The sequence below is a fragment of the Phyllopteryx taeniolatus genome, chromosome 14 (assembly GCF_024500385.1).
Source record: "Phyllopteryx taeniolatus isolate TA_2022b chromosome 14, UOR_Ptae_1.2, whole genome shotgun sequence".
NCBI lineage: Eukaryota > Metazoa > Chordata > Actinopteri > Syngnathiformes > Syngnathidae > Phyllopteryx > Phyllopteryx taeniolatus.
Window position 1 is genome coordinate 6,601,357 of NC_084515.1, and position 16,554 is coordinate 6,617,910.

The 16,554-nt window shown below is 44.6% G+C and overlaps 1 protein-coding gene across 1 annotated transcript in view; it reads right to left on the reverse strand.

Annotated features, from left to right (window-relative positions):
• dnah9l (dynein, axonemal, heavy polypeptide 9 like) overlaps window positions 1–14,678 on the reverse strand; it is a 59,099-nt gene extending 44,421 nt beyond the window's left edge. Inside the window, exons 1-18 of the mRNA XM_061797117.1 lie at window positions 14,560–14,678; window positions 14,256–14,454; window positions 13,196–13,295; window positions 12,859–13,070; window positions 12,547–12,780; window positions 12,033–12,200; window positions 11,611–11,727; window positions 11,285–11,422; window positions 10,444–10,568; window positions 10,128–10,323; window positions 9,281–9,385; window positions 8,998–9,189; window positions 3,679–3,879; window positions 2,640–2,975; window positions 955–1,032; window positions 818–873; window positions 620–740; window positions 388–557 (exon numbers count right to left, since the gene is read on the reverse strand). Coding sequence (XP_061653101.1) covers window positions 388–557; window positions 620–740; window positions 818–873; window positions 955–1,032; window positions 2,640–2,975; window positions 3,679–3,879; window positions 8,998–9,189; window positions 9,281–9,385; window positions 10,128–10,323; window positions 10,444–10,568; window positions 11,285–11,422; window positions 11,611–11,727; window positions 12,033–12,200; window positions 12,547–12,780; window positions 12,859–13,070; window positions 13,196–13,295; window positions 14,256–14,454; window positions 14,560–14,663 — 2,852 coding nt within the window. The 5' untranslated portion in view covers window positions 14,664–14,678. The remainder of the gene's footprint in view (window positions 1–387; window positions 558–619; window positions 741–817; window positions 874–954; window positions 1,033–2,639; window positions 2,976–3,678; window positions 3,880–8,997; window positions 9,190–9,280; window positions 9,386–10,127; window positions 10,324–10,443; window positions 10,569–11,284; window positions 11,423–11,610; window positions 11,728–12,032; window positions 12,201–12,546; window positions 12,781–12,858; window positions 13,071–13,195; window positions 13,296–14,255; window positions 14,455–14,559) is intronic.
• Between the last annotated feature and the right edge of the window lie 1,876 nt (window positions 14,679–16,554).

Genomic DNA, 16,554 nt, shown 5'->3' on the forward strand with positions numbered 1-16,554 from the left:
AAATTGAGCAGGTTGTATGTCACTAATGATGGAAACTATCCTAAAATGAATTGTTCATTTCTATTAAATACAGTTATGGCCAAAAGTTGGAAGTGACTCACTTTTTGTGTATCACTAACTTTTCTGCTTCAATTCTCATATTTGGGAGTCACATTGTTTCTATATTGGTGAAATGTCATTTTTTTCTAAAAATGTTGGTATGCATGAGGGAATCCCAAAAGTTTTAAAGAAGGGTCAACATTGTACATTTTTGCACAAGTTAGATGTATTTTTGGATAAGTCTTCAAAACTGAGAAAAAATGTTAATTATGTTTTCAGTGTGTAAAAGAAACCCAAACATATGCTTTCAAAATTTGGAATCAGCTTGTGTGCATGCACGTGTCTGACCTTTGGTTAACGTGGTTGAGCAGGTGCTCCTTGAACATCCAGCTCCATCTCTTGATGATGTTCATCAGCATGTGTTTGAAAGGTCTGATGTCCAGCTGTAACCAGCCACAGAACACCCTCCCATCCTCCATCTTGCTCACTCTCTCATGCAGAGACTCAAACAGACTGATCTACCGGAAAAAGGAATTTTACACATTGCCCATGAAGGAATAACCCCAAAAAATAATGTAACCTGCTCTTTGAAGTTTTCCAGGGTGGGTGGGTTCTTCTGCAGTTCATAGTCGGCATACAGCTCAGCTTCCTCAGAACTTAATACATGACCATAGAGCAGAAACTGTCTCATAAATTCTGACCTATGAATGTCGAAAGCAAAAAAGAGTTTGCAAATCATCTCCTTGAGAAAAAGTTAACATGTCTACCACATTCTGACCTGTCATCAGTCCAGAGGTAGTGGTAGCTGTTGAATGATCCTTGATATTCTCTGAGCTGAAAAACATTTTACGAGTTGTTACCTTCAGCTGCACCATAAATGGACTTTCATGTTTGGACAAGTAAGTATCTACATACCTTGGCGATAACTGCACGTGCTCGAGAGCGTAAAGCATAACACATTTCTGACAAATCTTTCATTCCATTTATATCACTCTGCATGAACAGGAAAAGACAGGAAAAGTTGGATTTATGAGTAAAAACCACTTCTTAATGTTTGTAAAGAAGAGATGCCAGAATGCTTCCGGGTGGCAATGAAGTGGTTGACGAGCCCTGACCTGAACTGAAATGATGACAACAACTTGTTGTGTTTGCCAGAGATATACCACAAAGAGTTTAAGTATTTTTCAATTTCCTTCTAAATTAATTCAGCAGAACCTGTGGGAGGAGGATAAATCAAGAGAATATAAACAGTTGTACACAGAAGATCGCAAGAATGCTTGGTAGCGTAGTAGCCTCTTCTAAAGGGACAGGCTGGGAACCAAACCTCCATCATTGGGTTTGTGGAAAACATTTTCTCATAGGTATGTATAAAATGTTTGGTTGGGTGGTAGAGTATCTGTTGATATGATATTTATTAATATTGTAAGTCATTTATTGTAAATATGCACACCACTCTGTCGGCAGAATGAGTGTGTGGGGGGGGGGCACGTTCTTTGGGTCGTAAACCATCATTTGTTTATCCTACCAGCTGAGAAGGGAGATTATACGTGTATGCTCTGGTCATTAGGATACCACCTCACAAGTCCAAACAGTATAGTAGATAGCTTTAAGGCCATTTGAGGCTGCTTTTGAACTGATGTAATACATACATATATATACTACCATGTCTAGGTTAATTGACAACTCTAAATTGCCCGTAGGTGTGAATGTGAGTGCGAATTGTTGTTTGTTTCAATGTGCCCTGCGATTGGCTGGCAACCAGTTCAGGGTGTACCCCGCCTCCTGCCCGATGATAGCTGGGATAGGCTCCAGCACTCCTGCGACCCTTGTGAGGATAAGCGGCTCAGAAAATCGATGGATACTACCATATATGAGGGGAACATTAAGGGGGTAGACAGTACTTGAAAGGGCTATAACAAAGATCAAGCAATAGTAGGGTTCCACAGGGAACTGAGGGTAGGCCTTATGAATATATGGTTGGGGCATGACATGCCAGAGTTACCAAATTGGGAAGGGGGCTCTCATGCCACAGCATTTTGATACATGGCGGATAGAAATAAAGTCCTTCTTATTCAGCAAGCCTTCACCATTCTCAACATCCAGCTGTCTTCTTTTCTGGGGTGTAGAGGGGACCTGATCAAATCCACCACAGTTGTCTTTCTTAATCTAGAAAAACATAAAGGCTAGGCTGCTGGCTAATCTCAGCTCTACACAATGCCATCCATTTCACTGTCAAAAGATCACATCTATGACACTAATCCGAGGAACAGAAAAGTCATTTAATTAGTGAGGCCCTCAATGATCATGTTAACTATGTCCGAATTTCCAGCATGTCTATTTTTTAATCAATTCACCTGTTCAAATGTAAACAATAACAGGTGAATTTAAAGCAATTTACCTCATATAGTATATTTTTTTCTATTGACACATCACATTTAAACTACGGCAATAGAGAAGAAGGTTAAAATCTTCATTCAAGCCATTTACCCTGTTTTCACCATCACTCTGCCATGGGCAAATGGTATGGAAGGGTTTTTTTCCGAGTTCTCTTGCCACCCGGAAGTGGAACGTAATGCATGAATTATTATGTGTGGATCGACCTGGTAATTATCCAGGTGCTTGTGCTTTGCAACTCTGGGGATGAACGAAGCCATGTTTAGAATGTTGGCAACCATGGTGTCTACAATATCGAAGAAGTTGCCTCTGTTGGTGAAATCTAGCGGGGGGTCAAAACACATCTCACTGCCGTTCAGCACCAACTGGACCTCAAACAGCGGACTGACACGATGGGCTGGATCAGTGTTGTCTAGCAGGTACTGCAGAGAGCATCGAATGGCGTTTGAGAAGCCTGCCAGGATCATGTGGTCCACGTAGTCAGAGTAGGCCTGCCATTCGCTACTGTTCAAGTCGGACACATCCAAGAGTGACTGGTTCTCCTTGAAGAAAAGCAGAATCAGACATTACTACTCACAGAACGTTAGGGATATTGGGCTTTCGGGTGAAATTTCAGGATGCACCTAAAATTACATTGATTAAACAATTTGAATTTTGCCGTTCAGCTTCATGTGGGAGAATAGAAACTTAAAGTAAAAAAAAAAAAAAAAGCAGTGAAACATTGATCAGTTGGACGTGCATTTAAAGGTTTAGAGAAGGTCAAATTAAGTTCACCTGTAAAGTTATAATAACAGTGCATTTTAATTGCATCCTAAAATGTGAGAATTGTATTTTAGGTGTGCTCCTCTAACATTAAATATCACTTGAACTATACAATACTTGGCGGCACGGTGGCCGACTGGTTAGAGCGTCAGCCTCACAGTTCTGAGGACCCGGGTTCAATCCCCGTCCCCGCCTGTGTGGAGTTTGCATGTTCTCCCCGTGCCTGCGTGGGTTTTCTCCGGGCACTCCGGTTTCCTCCCACATCCCAAAAACATGCATTAATTGGAGACTCTAAATTGCCCGTAGGCATGACTGTGAGTGCGAATGGTTGTTTGTTTCTATGTGCCCTGCGATTGGCTGGCAACCAGTTCAGGGTGTACCCCGCCTCCTGCCCGATGATAGCTGGGATAGGCTCCAGCACGCCCGCGACCCTAGTGAGGAGAAGCGGCTCAGAAAATGGATGGATGGATATACAATACTTACCCGCAGAAGCATGTGTATCTGCTCGCCCGTGCTGTTGATGAGAGCGTGCTGTTTGGCAACACTTTCGTCAATGTCAGAGAACAACAGAAGAGTAGAGTCACGACTCTTTCTTGAAACACATGCACACTGGCTGAATTTCCCCATGAGAGTCTGAATGGCCTCCACATTTACTTTGCTCTTCTTAACGCGTCTCCAAATGCTCTAGTGATGACAAAATATGACAGACAGTTAGCCATACAATTGCACTGAAGTTGACAATTGCAAGCTCCTATTTGAGGAATATATTATGTCAAAGCTTGAACTTAAATTTTAATGAAAAGAAACTAGAAGTGTTGGTCTTTGGACCCAGTGGCCCTTTTAACAACCGCCAACCCCTCCCCTGTTGTCTTGTGTCCCTTGTCACACTTTATGAAGCCAACAGTATCAAACGTTGGTTTTAGGTTGGAGAATGATTTTAATTTGTATCGGTAAATTGGTAAAGTAGTTAAGTCCAGCCTTTTTCACCACAGGCAGCTGTCAATGGTGAAGCCTTTTCTTACACAGCAGCACTTTGAAACAGTAATTCATACCTTCATCGCATCTTGGCTGGATTACTGTAATGCACTTTACTTTGGAGTCAGCCAGTCCTCCCTCAAACGTCCATCACCTCTTTACTGGAACATGTAAGAGGGAGCACATAACGCCTCCCTCCACTTACCTGTGCACTTTAAAGTTCATTGTAAGATTCTGCTATCAGTTTTCAAATCTCAAAATGGTCTCACACCGCATTACCGCTCTGAGCTGCTCCATCCCTACAGCTGACCTGACAATCTCGATTGTTTATTTATATGTGACTTGAGACCAGTGATGCCGAGACTCCAAAATGCCGCCATTTTGAGTAACGAGCAAAGTATTGCGTTACTTTTCCCGGGTAAGTAGTTAGACTACAGTTACTTCTTCAAAACGACAATTGTTACATTTGAGTTATTGCCAAGTACTAATTTATGGCTTCATCTATCTATCTATCTATCTATCTATCTATCTATCTATCTATCTATCTATCTATCTATCTATCTATCTATCTATCTATCTATCTATCTATCTCTCTATCTATCTATCTATCTATCAGTTAAAGAGTCTTTAGAGAGGTGTACTGAGAGTGGTGTGCATGTTTACATGTTTATGTACTTACTGTATTTGGCATGTCAAGTCTGCACTAAGTTACTCATTTAATGTGGCTTCAACTACACTAATATTTTAAGTTATTGCTTCATGTTGGGCACGGTGACCGACTGGTTAGAACGTCAGCCTCACAGTTCTGAGGAGCGGGGTTCAATCCCCGGCCCCGCCTGTATGGAGTTTGCATGTTGTCCCCGTGCCTGCGTGGGTTTTCTCCGGGCATTCCGGTTTCTTCCCACATCCCAGAAACATGCACGTTAACTGAAAACTCTAAATTGCCCGTAGGTGTAAATGTGAGTGCGAATGGTTGTTTGTTTGTATGTGCCCAGTGATTGGCTGACAACCAGTTCAGGGTGTACCCCGCCTCCTGCCCGATGATAGCTGGGATAGGCTCCAGCTCGCCGACGACCCTAGTGAGGAGGAGCGGCTCACAAAATGGATGGATGGATGGATGCTTCATGTTGATGCCATCCATCCATCCATCCATCCATTTTCTTCCGCTTATCCGAGGTTGGGTCACGGGGGCAGTAGCATTAGCAGGGAAGCCCAAACTTCTCTCTTCCCAGCCATTTCCTCCAGCTCTTGCGAGGGGATCCCGAGACATTCCCAGGCAAGCCGAGAGACGTAGTCCTGGGCCGTTCCAGGGGTCTTCTCCCGGTGGGACGTGCCCGGAGCACCTCACCAGGGAGGCGTCCAGGAGGCATCCTAAATAAATGCCCGAGCCACCTCATCTGGCTCCTCTCAATGCGGAGGAGCAGCGGCTCTATTCTGAGCCCCTCCCGGTGGAGCTTCTCACCCTCTCTCTAAGAGAGAGCCCGGACACCCTGCGGAGGAAACTCATTTCGGCCGCTTGTATCCGGGATCTTGTTCTTTTGGTCACGACCCACAGCTCGTGACCATAGGTGAGGGTAGGAATATGGATCGACCGGCAAATAGAGAGCTTCGCTTTCGGCTTAGCTCCTTCTTCACCACAACGGACCGATACAAAGTCTGTATCACTGCAGACGTTGCACCAATCCCCCTGTCGATCTCCTGTTCCATTCTTCCCTCACTCATGAACAAAAAGACCCCAAGATATTTGAACCCCTCCACTAGGGGCAGGATCTCATCCCCGACATGGAGAGGGCACTCCACCCTTTTCCGACTGAGGACCATGGTCTCAGATTTGGAGGTGGTCATTTTCATCCCAGCTGCTACACACTTGGCTGCAAACCGCTCCAGTGAGAGTTGGAAATCACGGCTTGATGAAGCCAACAGAACCTCATCATCTGCAAAAAGCAGAGATGCAATACTGAGGCCACCAAACCGGACCCCCTCTATGCCCCTGCTGTGCCTAGAAATTCTTTCCATAAAAGTTATGAATGGAATCGGTGACAAAGGGCAGCCTTGTCGGAGTCCAACCCTCACCGGAAACAAGTCCGACTTACTGCCGCCAATGCGGACCAAACTCTGACACTGGTCATACAGGGACCGAACAGCCTGTATCAGGGGGTTCGGTACCCCATACTCCCGAAGCACCCCCCACACGAGGGACACGGTCGAACGCCTTCTCCAAGTGCACAAAACACATGTAGACTGATTGGGCGAACTCCCATGCAAACTCGAGGACCCTGCTCAGGGTGAAGAGATAGTCCACTGTTCCACGGCCGGGACGAAAACCACACTGCTCCTCTTGAATCTGAGATTTGACTTCCCGACGGACCCTCCTCTCCAGCACCCCTGAATAGACCTTACCAGGAAGGCTGAGGGGTGTGATCCCCCTGTAGTTGGAACACACCCTCCAGTCTCCCTTCTTAAAAAGGAGGACCACCACCCCAGTCTGCCAATCCAGAGGCACTGTTCCCGATGTCCACGCGATGTTGCAGAGGCGTGTCAACCAGGACAGCCCTACAACATCCAGAGCCTTGGGGAACTCCGGGCGAATCTCATCCACCCCCGGGGCCTTGCCATCGAGGAGCTTTTTAACCACCTCAGTGACCTCAACCGGAGAGCTAGGAGAGCCCGCCTCAGAGACCCCAGACTCTGGTTCCTTATGGGAAGGCGTGTCGGTGGAATTGAGGAGGTCTTTGAAGTTTTCTCCTCACCGACTCACAACATCCTGAGTTGAGGTCAGTAGCACCCCATGCCCAAAATACACAGTGTTGATGGTGCACTGCTTCCCCCTCCCGAGACGCTGGATGGTGTACCAGAATTTTCCTCAAAGCCGTCTGGAAGTCGTTCTCCATGGCCCCACCAAACTCCTCTCACGCCCAAGTTTTTGCCTCAGAGACCACCAGAGCTGCATTCCGCTTGGCCAGACAGTACCCATCAGCTGGCTCAGGAGTCCCACAGGCCACTCCTTTTTTATGCTTGACGGCATCCCTCACCGCTGGTGTCCACCAACGGGTTCGGGGATTGCCGCCTTACGGCCACAGCTCCGGTCGGCCGCCTCTGCAATGGAGGCACGGAAGATGGTCCACTTGGACTCAATGTCCCCCGCCTCCCCCGGGAGGTGGCTGAAGTTCTGCCAGAGGTGGGAGTTGAAACTCCTTCTGACAGGGGATTCTGCCAGACGTTCCCAGCAGACCCTCACGATACATTTGGGCCTGCCAGGTCGGACTGGCATCTCCACCCACCATAGGTGCCAACTCACCACCAAGTGGTGATCAGTTGACAGCTCCGCCTCTCTCTTCACCCGAGTGTCCAAGACATGCGGCCGTAAGTCCGATGACACGACCACAAAGTCGATCATCGAACTGCGACCTAGGGTGTGCTGGTGCCAAGTGCACGTATGGACACCGTTATGCTTGAAAATGGTGTTCGTTATGGACAATCCGTCATAAGCCTGAAGTTCAATAACAGAACACCACTTGGGCTCTGATCTGGTGATCTGATCAATCACGCCCTTCCAGGTCTCACTGTCATTGTCCACATGACCATTGAAGTCCCCCAATAGCACGATGGAGTCCCCAGTGGGAGCCACCGCTTCCAAGGACTCCAAAAAGGGTGGGTACTCTGAACTGCTGTTTGGTGCATAGGCACAAACAACAGTCAGGACCCATCCCCCCCACCCGAAGGTGGAGGGAGGCTACCCTCTCGTCCACCGGGGTGAACCCCAACATAAAGGTGCCGAGCCGGGGGGCAATAAATATACCCACACCTGCTCGGCGCATCTCACCGTGGGCAACTCCAGAATGGAAGAGAGTCCAACCCCTCTCAAGAGGACTGGTACCATAGCCCAAGCCATGGGTGGAGGCGAGCCCGACTATATCTAGTCGGAACTTCTCGACCTCACACACCAGCTCGGGCTCCTTTCCTGCCAGGGAGGTGACATTCCACGTCCCTAGAGCCAGTTTCTGTAGCCAGGGATTGGATCGCCAAGGACCCTGCCTACGGCCATGGTCCAGCTCACATTGCACCCAACCCCTATGGCCCCTCCCACAGGTGGTGAGCCCATGGGAAGGGGGACCCACGTTACGCTTTCAGGCTGTGCCCAGCCGGGCCCCATGGGTGCAGGCCCGGCCACCAGGTGCTCGCCTTCGAGCCCCAACTCCAGGCCTGGCTCCAGAGGGGGGGCCCGGTGGCCCGCGTCTGGGCAAGGGAAAACGTCCACCTGAATTCTTTAAAATCATAGGGGTTTTTGGAGCTGTGCTTTGTCTGGTCCCTCACCTAGGACCTGTTTGCCGTGGGTGACCCTGCCAGGGGCATAAAGGCCCAGACAACCTGGTTCCTAGGATCATTGGGACACACAAACCCCTCCACCACGATAAGGTGACAGCTCAAGGAGGTGCATGTTGATGCCATCATTCTGTAATTTGTGTGGCGTATATTACCAAGTAATGGGTACGGTTAAGTCAATGCTTTTTTTGTACTGTGGATAAGTGATATTCCTGCCACTTGGCAGCTACTGAAAGTAACTAAAAAGTTACTTTTTCTAACTTAGTTACTTTTTAAATCAAGTAATCAGTAAAGTAACCTAATTACTTTTAAGCTCAAGTAATCAGTAAAGTAACAAGTTACTTTTTCAAGGTAACTGTGCCAACACTGCTTGCGACTGGCTGGCAACCAGCCAAGGGTGTACCTCGCCTCTTGCCCACTGTCAGCTGGGATAGGTTCCAGCTCACCCGTGACCACAAAGTAGTCCTGATCAGGAAACTAAAGAAGAAGTAAAGCAATGGAAACCTGGACAAGGTCTCTTGTGTTCTTAATGTAGTCCCACACATCATCCTGGGCCCAGGTCAGCTCTAGCAGGGCCGGATCCAACTGCCGCTTGGTCCTGTCCATTTCATCTTTTACCAGTCCCAGCTCCACATCCAGGATGGTGCTCTTCAGCTGGTTGTACCACTGCGTCACCAAGATCAGTGTCTGAGTTTGCTGCAGAACAGAAGGCAGGATTTTGAGTACAGACAGTACAGTTTACAGTTTCATTAAATACAGTATATGTCACGTGGAGATTAAAACTCACCACGCAGAGTCGGTCACATTTAGAGTAGAGCTGAAGAGCTGCTTTGGGAATATTCTGGCTCTTCAGCATTCCCAGATACTTCACCTCCTTTAGCATGAATCTCAACTGGGTGTAAAGTGAGGTATTGTTTACAATCTAATGGAAATAATTCTGGTAGGATTTTATGTACCTTTTCTTGCATACTTTCGCAGACAACGTAGTTATGGTAAATTTGGGGACTAGGGGTGCACTAGTATGAGATATCTTGCTTTTACTATTCGCAGAGGACAGGGACCGATCCCTGCCACCACTTGAGAAAAATAATTACTTATTGACGCCCACCCAAAAAGGTTTGTATTTGCCTCGAGATGCTACTAAATGGTGGAAAATCACTTTTTTCTATTAGACAATGCTATGGCCTCACTAAATAAAGCCCCTCCAAACTGCGAATATACAGGGCTACACTGTAAAGCTTAGTTGTGACTAGACTATTAGAGGTTTAAATTGAACGTTAATTGTTGAGGTTGAAGTTAAAATTAATAAAGAGTGTAATTTTCCTTGTACAAGACATTTATTTGTACAACTTTAGTAATGGATTTCATTTAATTGGGGTTTCCTAAACTTTGAGTCGAAAGTAGGTTGCGGCTTTATTCTGTTTCATTGATTATCGAAAAGCCACATGACCTTTTGATTCATGTTTGTTGTAGTCCATTTATGTCTTCTTTATCACTCGTCTATGCACAGTACTGTATGTGTTGATGTTGTTACTCACAATCCAGGATATGTTTTGGCAAGTTTAGGTCCTGAGGAGAAACCATAATTTTTTTTTTTGCATGATTGTGCAGGTGTCTGGTAGTATTGTGCTTACATCAAGACTGAAGTTGATGTGAAACAAGCCGGTGTTGGGGTCAAGAGTCAATAGGGGGTCCTCCAGGTGTGTTTGACAGATTTCCTCCAGACCTTCAGTCCACTGTGAAAAAAACCATTGGTCCTGCTGCTCCAAAACTTCCAGAAGACGTTCACACTTGAGGAGAGCAGCGTCGGCCTCTGTGCCAGCCAGAGGCCTGGGATGAAACGACAGAAGAGACTTTAGATAGCAATACAAAAAAAGCCGTTCCTTCAATATTGAATGATAGATCTGCTCCAAGGCTGTTACAAGCTAAAGGTGTGTGTGTGGTCCATACGTATTAGCAAGCTGGCACAAGTTGCCTCTGTTGATCAAGATGCGACATTGAAGCTGCTGAGACCATTTCAGCCTCCCGGCCACCGGGGGCATATTTTTTCCCAGAAACATATTTCCTGACGCATACTGAAACATACAAGCGTAATTTGCATCATCCATCCATCCATCCATTTTCTGAGCCGCTTCTCCTCACTAGGGTCGCGGGCGTGCTGGAGCCTATCCCAGCTGTCATCGGGCAGGAGGCGGGGTACACCCTGAACTGGTTGCCAGCCAATTGCAGGGTACATAGAAACAAACAACCATTCACACTCACAGTCATGCCTATGGGCAATTTAGAGTCTCCAATTCATGCATGTTTTTTTGGGGATGTGGGAGGAAACCGGAGTGCCCGGAGAAAACCCACGCAGGCACGGGGAGAACATGCAAACTCCACACAGGCGGGGCCGGGGATAGAACCCGGGTCCTCAGAACTGTGAGGCTGACGCTCTAACCAGTCGGCCACCGCCAATTTGCATCATTAATTATCCAATTAAATGAATCACCAATCCAAATACAGTGCTCAAGATGATTATGGAAGAAAATAATAATAATAAGGACATATGAAAATATACAGTGATCCCAAGTGAGCCTTGCTGCGATAGCAAAAATCAACGCAAAAACATCAAATTGGTCTGAGCTTCAGTGAGTAATGGACAATAGGTTTGTCACCACCCAAAAATTTGTGACTATGTGGGGGAACACTGGGACGTAAAAGTTCCCAATTTAATATGGAACTCTATCTTGGTCATCGGAATATATATTTTAAAGTTGTAATGTCTATAACAAATGTATCATTCTCTCACCCCATCTCTGTGTTGATTAAGTAGAAACTGGCAGTGGTTTATTTCCTTGTTGAACATGTCTAATATCACAATGTAGTTAGGACTGAAGAGCTGATGGATTCCAGGTCTCTCAAGCAGGTTCCCAAAAATCTTCAACAGCTGAATAGGACGCAGTAATAATTTTTCATTACTGGGCACATTTTTGACAGCATTATTAAAATACAGCCTTGGATCATGTGAAAGTGTGATTCAAGGTTGTGCCTTGTTTCATTAAAGTCAAAGTTCCTAAGATTAATATAAAATATTCAATCAATTCACACAAATGAGTCAAGCCAAAAGAGACACACTTTAAATGTAGATTTGAGGTTTCTTGAGTGCTGAAAGGCAAGATTGAGGACAGTTCCAAGCCTCTGGTCAAAGTCTTTGTTTTGTTCCATAAAACACTTGTGTTGATGAATAAAATCCTGCAGATGAGACATACATATTTATATTAAAATATAGATAATAGATATTTTAGATTCTTCTGTTTTGGCACATTTTCTATGCGCTACGTTTTCCCAGATGAGAACTTGTAGTTAATTGAATATGGATCAACGGATTATTGATATCTGCTGTGGCTGTTTTTCAGTGCTTTGGAAAGACAATAACATACAATTGTAATTCACAAAATTAGTTGGCTGTACCTTATGAGAGCCTTTATGAAAACCTTGTTAACGCATGTAAAGGTTGTCCTAACAAAGCCAAGGTCAGCAATCTTACTATGCCTTACATCATTAGTGTAGTCCAATGGGTCATATTTGGTCTCTCTGAGGGCTCGCCAGCGGTCCTGAAACTCCTCACTCATGGTGAAGACCATTTCACTGAGGAACTTGCCTCTGGATCCACCGAGTTCCACCTTCTCTAGCTTCAAAAAGTCCAGCGCTGAAGCAAATAGCTCCTATGCATGAAAGGGAGAATCTACTATTTCAGCTCAAGTCACTGTGTCAATTGGTTTGAGAAACTATCATACGAAAATGTTGGGAACAATGTCTAACAAGATGAAATACAAAGGCTATAAAAGGTCTACAAACCCCTGTTCAAAGGTTTTTAGGCAACATGCAGTGGCCTATTATTTAAAGAAGAACCTTATAAAGGCTCAATTGTCACCAAACAACAGATAAGTACAGTATTATAATGTTAGCAATGCACTGTGTTAGACAAACAAAGCATTATTAAAATATGTTAAAATATGTTATTGTTTATGAAATTTTATGATTAGACTAAAGGTCAATTTCCCATCCTACCTCAATCATAAGCAGTCTCTCCATTATGCTGTCTGAGCGCCGAAACACAATTGAGGTGGGAAAGTCCCACAGCTTGACAGTCTGGCCGTGTTGGAAGTACTTCAGAATCTTCTGGCAGTGAGTGTGAAACACCTGCTTGTAGGTGCGCATGATGTAGATGGTTATTTGGACTCTCTCCTGTCCTTCCTCAAGCTCCATCTTAAACAGTTCTTCAGGGATCAGGTAGGCAAAGGCCTATGAAGCAAACACTTTGTCATTATAATACATCTGTCTATCTTCATACTTTCCATTCAACGGGATTCATCGGTGTACCTTTTCCAGGATCAGGTTGCAGAACTCCTCCAGGAGAACGACCATGCGCTGTGGAGTGCAGTAGTACTGTGATCGACTCCAGATGAGAGAGAGGGTGTGGAAGAGAGGAGGTAGCAGAGTGTCCACCTGAGGAAAACTTCTCTCTACCAGGCTGCTGATGAGCCTCCTCAAAGGGCGCAGATACAAATCGATGTCCTCGGCTTCCACCACCGCTGTGACAGCCATATACACGAGTACGACTGTAATTAGAGTCTAACAAAGCTTTAATCTAACCATAAGCAATGGCAAATGCAGAATCCAAATGATCTATATTTCAAGCTGTGATGTGCATAGTCACCCTCATTGACTTTAACAGAGATGTCCTGGAAGGAGGAATAGTAACTGCTTTTGACTCTTCTCAAGATCTCCATGATCTGCTTCACTTTGGGACTCTGAATCTGAAAACATCAATCATGATTGTCCCATTAACTGGGCTCTAAAGAAAGACTTTAGGTCAAAATGATCATACCATGCAGAAATTAAAGTTGCTGGCATTTATTAGGTCATTATCATGAAATCAACTGGTAATGTTGGAAATTGCTGTTTCAAATCCAAAAGCTTCCATCAAGGATGTTTTTGATTGGAAGGAATTCTTTCAAGGTGTTTCCAGTTAAATCATAGTGCCAATTCACACATTATGTTTAAAATATGTCAAAACTTTGAAAAATTCATACTACTAGTAGCTTGAATAAATGAATAAATTATTTTACAAAGACTACCTCTGTCAAATCTGATTTTAACTAATGTTCAAAATTTTATGCACATTCAAAGGATTTAGAGTCAAACCAAGTTACACCTAAATACGATACAATCTTTGAATTTCATGTGGGAAATCACAGTTATCATGTTCAGATGCCAATACTGCCGGCATGGTGGAAGACTGGTTAGCACATATGCCTCACAGTTCAAATCCCGGCCCCGCCTGTGTGGAGTTGGCATGTTCTCCCAGTGCCTGGGTGGGTTTTCTCCAGGCACTCCGGTTTCCTCCCACATCCCAAAAACATGCGTGGTCGGTTGATTGAAAACTAAATTGCCCGTAGGTGTCAATGTGAGTGTGAATGGTTTGGAATTGTTTCTATGTGCCCTGCAATTGGCTTGCGACCGGTGCAGGGTGTACCGCGCCTCCCGCCCGAAGATAGCTGGTATGGGCTCCAGCAGCCCGCGAACCAAGTGAGGATAAGCGGTAAAGCAAATGGATGATTGGATAGATGCCGATACTAGCTGTCAAGTCTCATGATGGGTTGCAATCCAGAAAAAAACCCATCTGGATCCATATAAAATGGTACCGCCATTTAGTTATTAAAATCCTAGCTCATCTCTTAGGTAAAAAATGTTAAAGCCTTGGTAGAGGCCTGTACCTGTGACTGAATTCCCACAAGATTCTCTCTCTGCGAGGTCCAGAACTGGAGCTCTACGTTAGGGCCCGGGTGATCTCCCTGGAGCAGCAGGGCTCCAGAGTCCTTCTTCAGGACATTCCATATTTGTCCAGACCACTGGACAATCAGAGTTTCTATAGAGTATAACAAGCCTCTGTCCAGAGGCCAACCTCTGGGGCTCCTGGAAAAAGAACGACAATAACCAGATCAGCCTCTACACTTTAGACTGGAAAAGTATCCTTATTCCTAAAACACATTTTATTTTTTGGGGCTGTGACCCGCTAACCCGAGTTCAATGTCGTGAGGTTGTGCCATCTCTACACAAAGGGGAAGGGGCAGCAGCGTTCGTCCCTCAGCGCGTCCTCTCAGAGTGACCACGATGCTTCTCATTTTCTCCAGGTGTCGGTGAATGTCCTCTGACACCACCTGAGGCCACTCCTTATGGTTCAGACTGTTGGAGAGCACACACACCAGCACCTACACACACAGTGGACGCACACATTTTGCCTTGAGGAAAACTGAAGACATCACTACACACTGCAGTGGTGGGAAGTAGCATACAAATATTATTGTACTGAATTACTTTTCAGCTATCTGTACTTGAGTATTTATTTTTCTGATTACTTTTTACTTTTAGCTCCTACATTTGAAATGAGATATCTGTAGCCTATATCTGTGTCTGTTTCTACTCGTCACTTTGTCAAAATAGGCTAGGTTATGTTATTGAACCTGTGCAGATGACATAAGCAGAGAGAGGTAAAGTCAACCGATAAATTGATAAATTGATTGAGATCTTGGGGACATATAGGGCAAAAAAGTAGAAACAGCACAAACATGGAGGAACGTGAACCTCTGTTCATTGATGGTGAGGCAACAGATTCAGAGAAGCAAGACATTCCCTATCCATGGCCTAATTGAAGTGAATTGTTTGTTGTTGTCGGCTGCAAGAGTGATTAATGGCAAATGGGTTGTGTCTCGTGCTAGCCTAAAAACAACCACCTTCATTCTCCGTTTTATCTGAGGGAAAAAAAAAACTACAAGTAAGGTGGATTTTTTTTCAGTTATCATTGTTAGTTCTTAGCTAGTAATTTTTTGTTGGTCATATCATAACATTAGCAAAACTATGGGAACAAGTTGTTTTGATAACATAAAAAGCCAGAGTTAATAAAAAGTTATTTATTTATTTATTTTACTTTTGTATTTTAAGTACATTTCATAGTTTTTTTTCTCATGTAAAGGAGTTAAATCATTAATTATACCAGTCCTTTTAATCAAGTATCTGTACTTCTACTTAAGTGAGTACTTTTGCCACCTCTGGTAAAGTGTAAACGAAGATTTGGAAATCATACAGCGTATGTCGGCAAGCCAACCTCTGAGATGACAATTGGTAAGTGCTCCATCGGGTATCCTGGTACTTCCCCCAGCCTCAGTTGCAGTCGGAATCCTTGGCGAGTGATTCTCTTTACACCCTTCTTCAGCAAACACAATATTTTGGTCTTCCACGGCAGTGATGTCTTCATAGATGCAAAAACAGTAGGAATACTTTCAAAAGCATTGAAAGCACCAGAAATAAGTAGGGACTTATTTCAAAAAATGGGTATGTTAGATATATGTTGGATGTCGTGGACAAAAAGGTCATTGTGTCACAGCATTTCTATATTCTTCTTCTTTACAAGTTGATTACATACCTTGAACAAATATTGAAAGTATCGGTGTTCAAAAGTAAAATTGAGTACTGTAATGGAATTTCTAAAGCAGTGGTTCTCACACATTTTACAATAAGTACCACCAAAAAAAAGTACTTAGCTCCCCAAGTACCCCCATCATGACCAACAATAAAATACAGTAGCATAGTTGCTGCGGCAACACTGGAGTTGCCAAACTGTTTTTCGCTCTTTATTTGGAAGAATGACAACACAATTTAATTCTAGTCTATTCTATAATAATGGGCCTGAGTGTTCATGAAAAATGAGAGTGTGATCTTATTCGTAAAAAGTATTGTTAATATTATTGTGAGCCAGTGTAACATTTGGTACAGTTTGAACATTAACATGAATAAAGGAACATAGTACTTAAAACAATCCATCCATTTTCCGTACCTCTTTATCCTCACAAGGGTCACGGGCGTGCTGGAGCCCATCTTCGGGCGAGAGACAGGGTACACCCTGAACTGGTCGCCAGCCAATCGCAGGGCACATAGAAACAAACAACCATTCCCGCACACATTCACACCTATGGGCAATTTAGAGTCTCCAATCAACCTATCGTGCGTGTTTTTGGG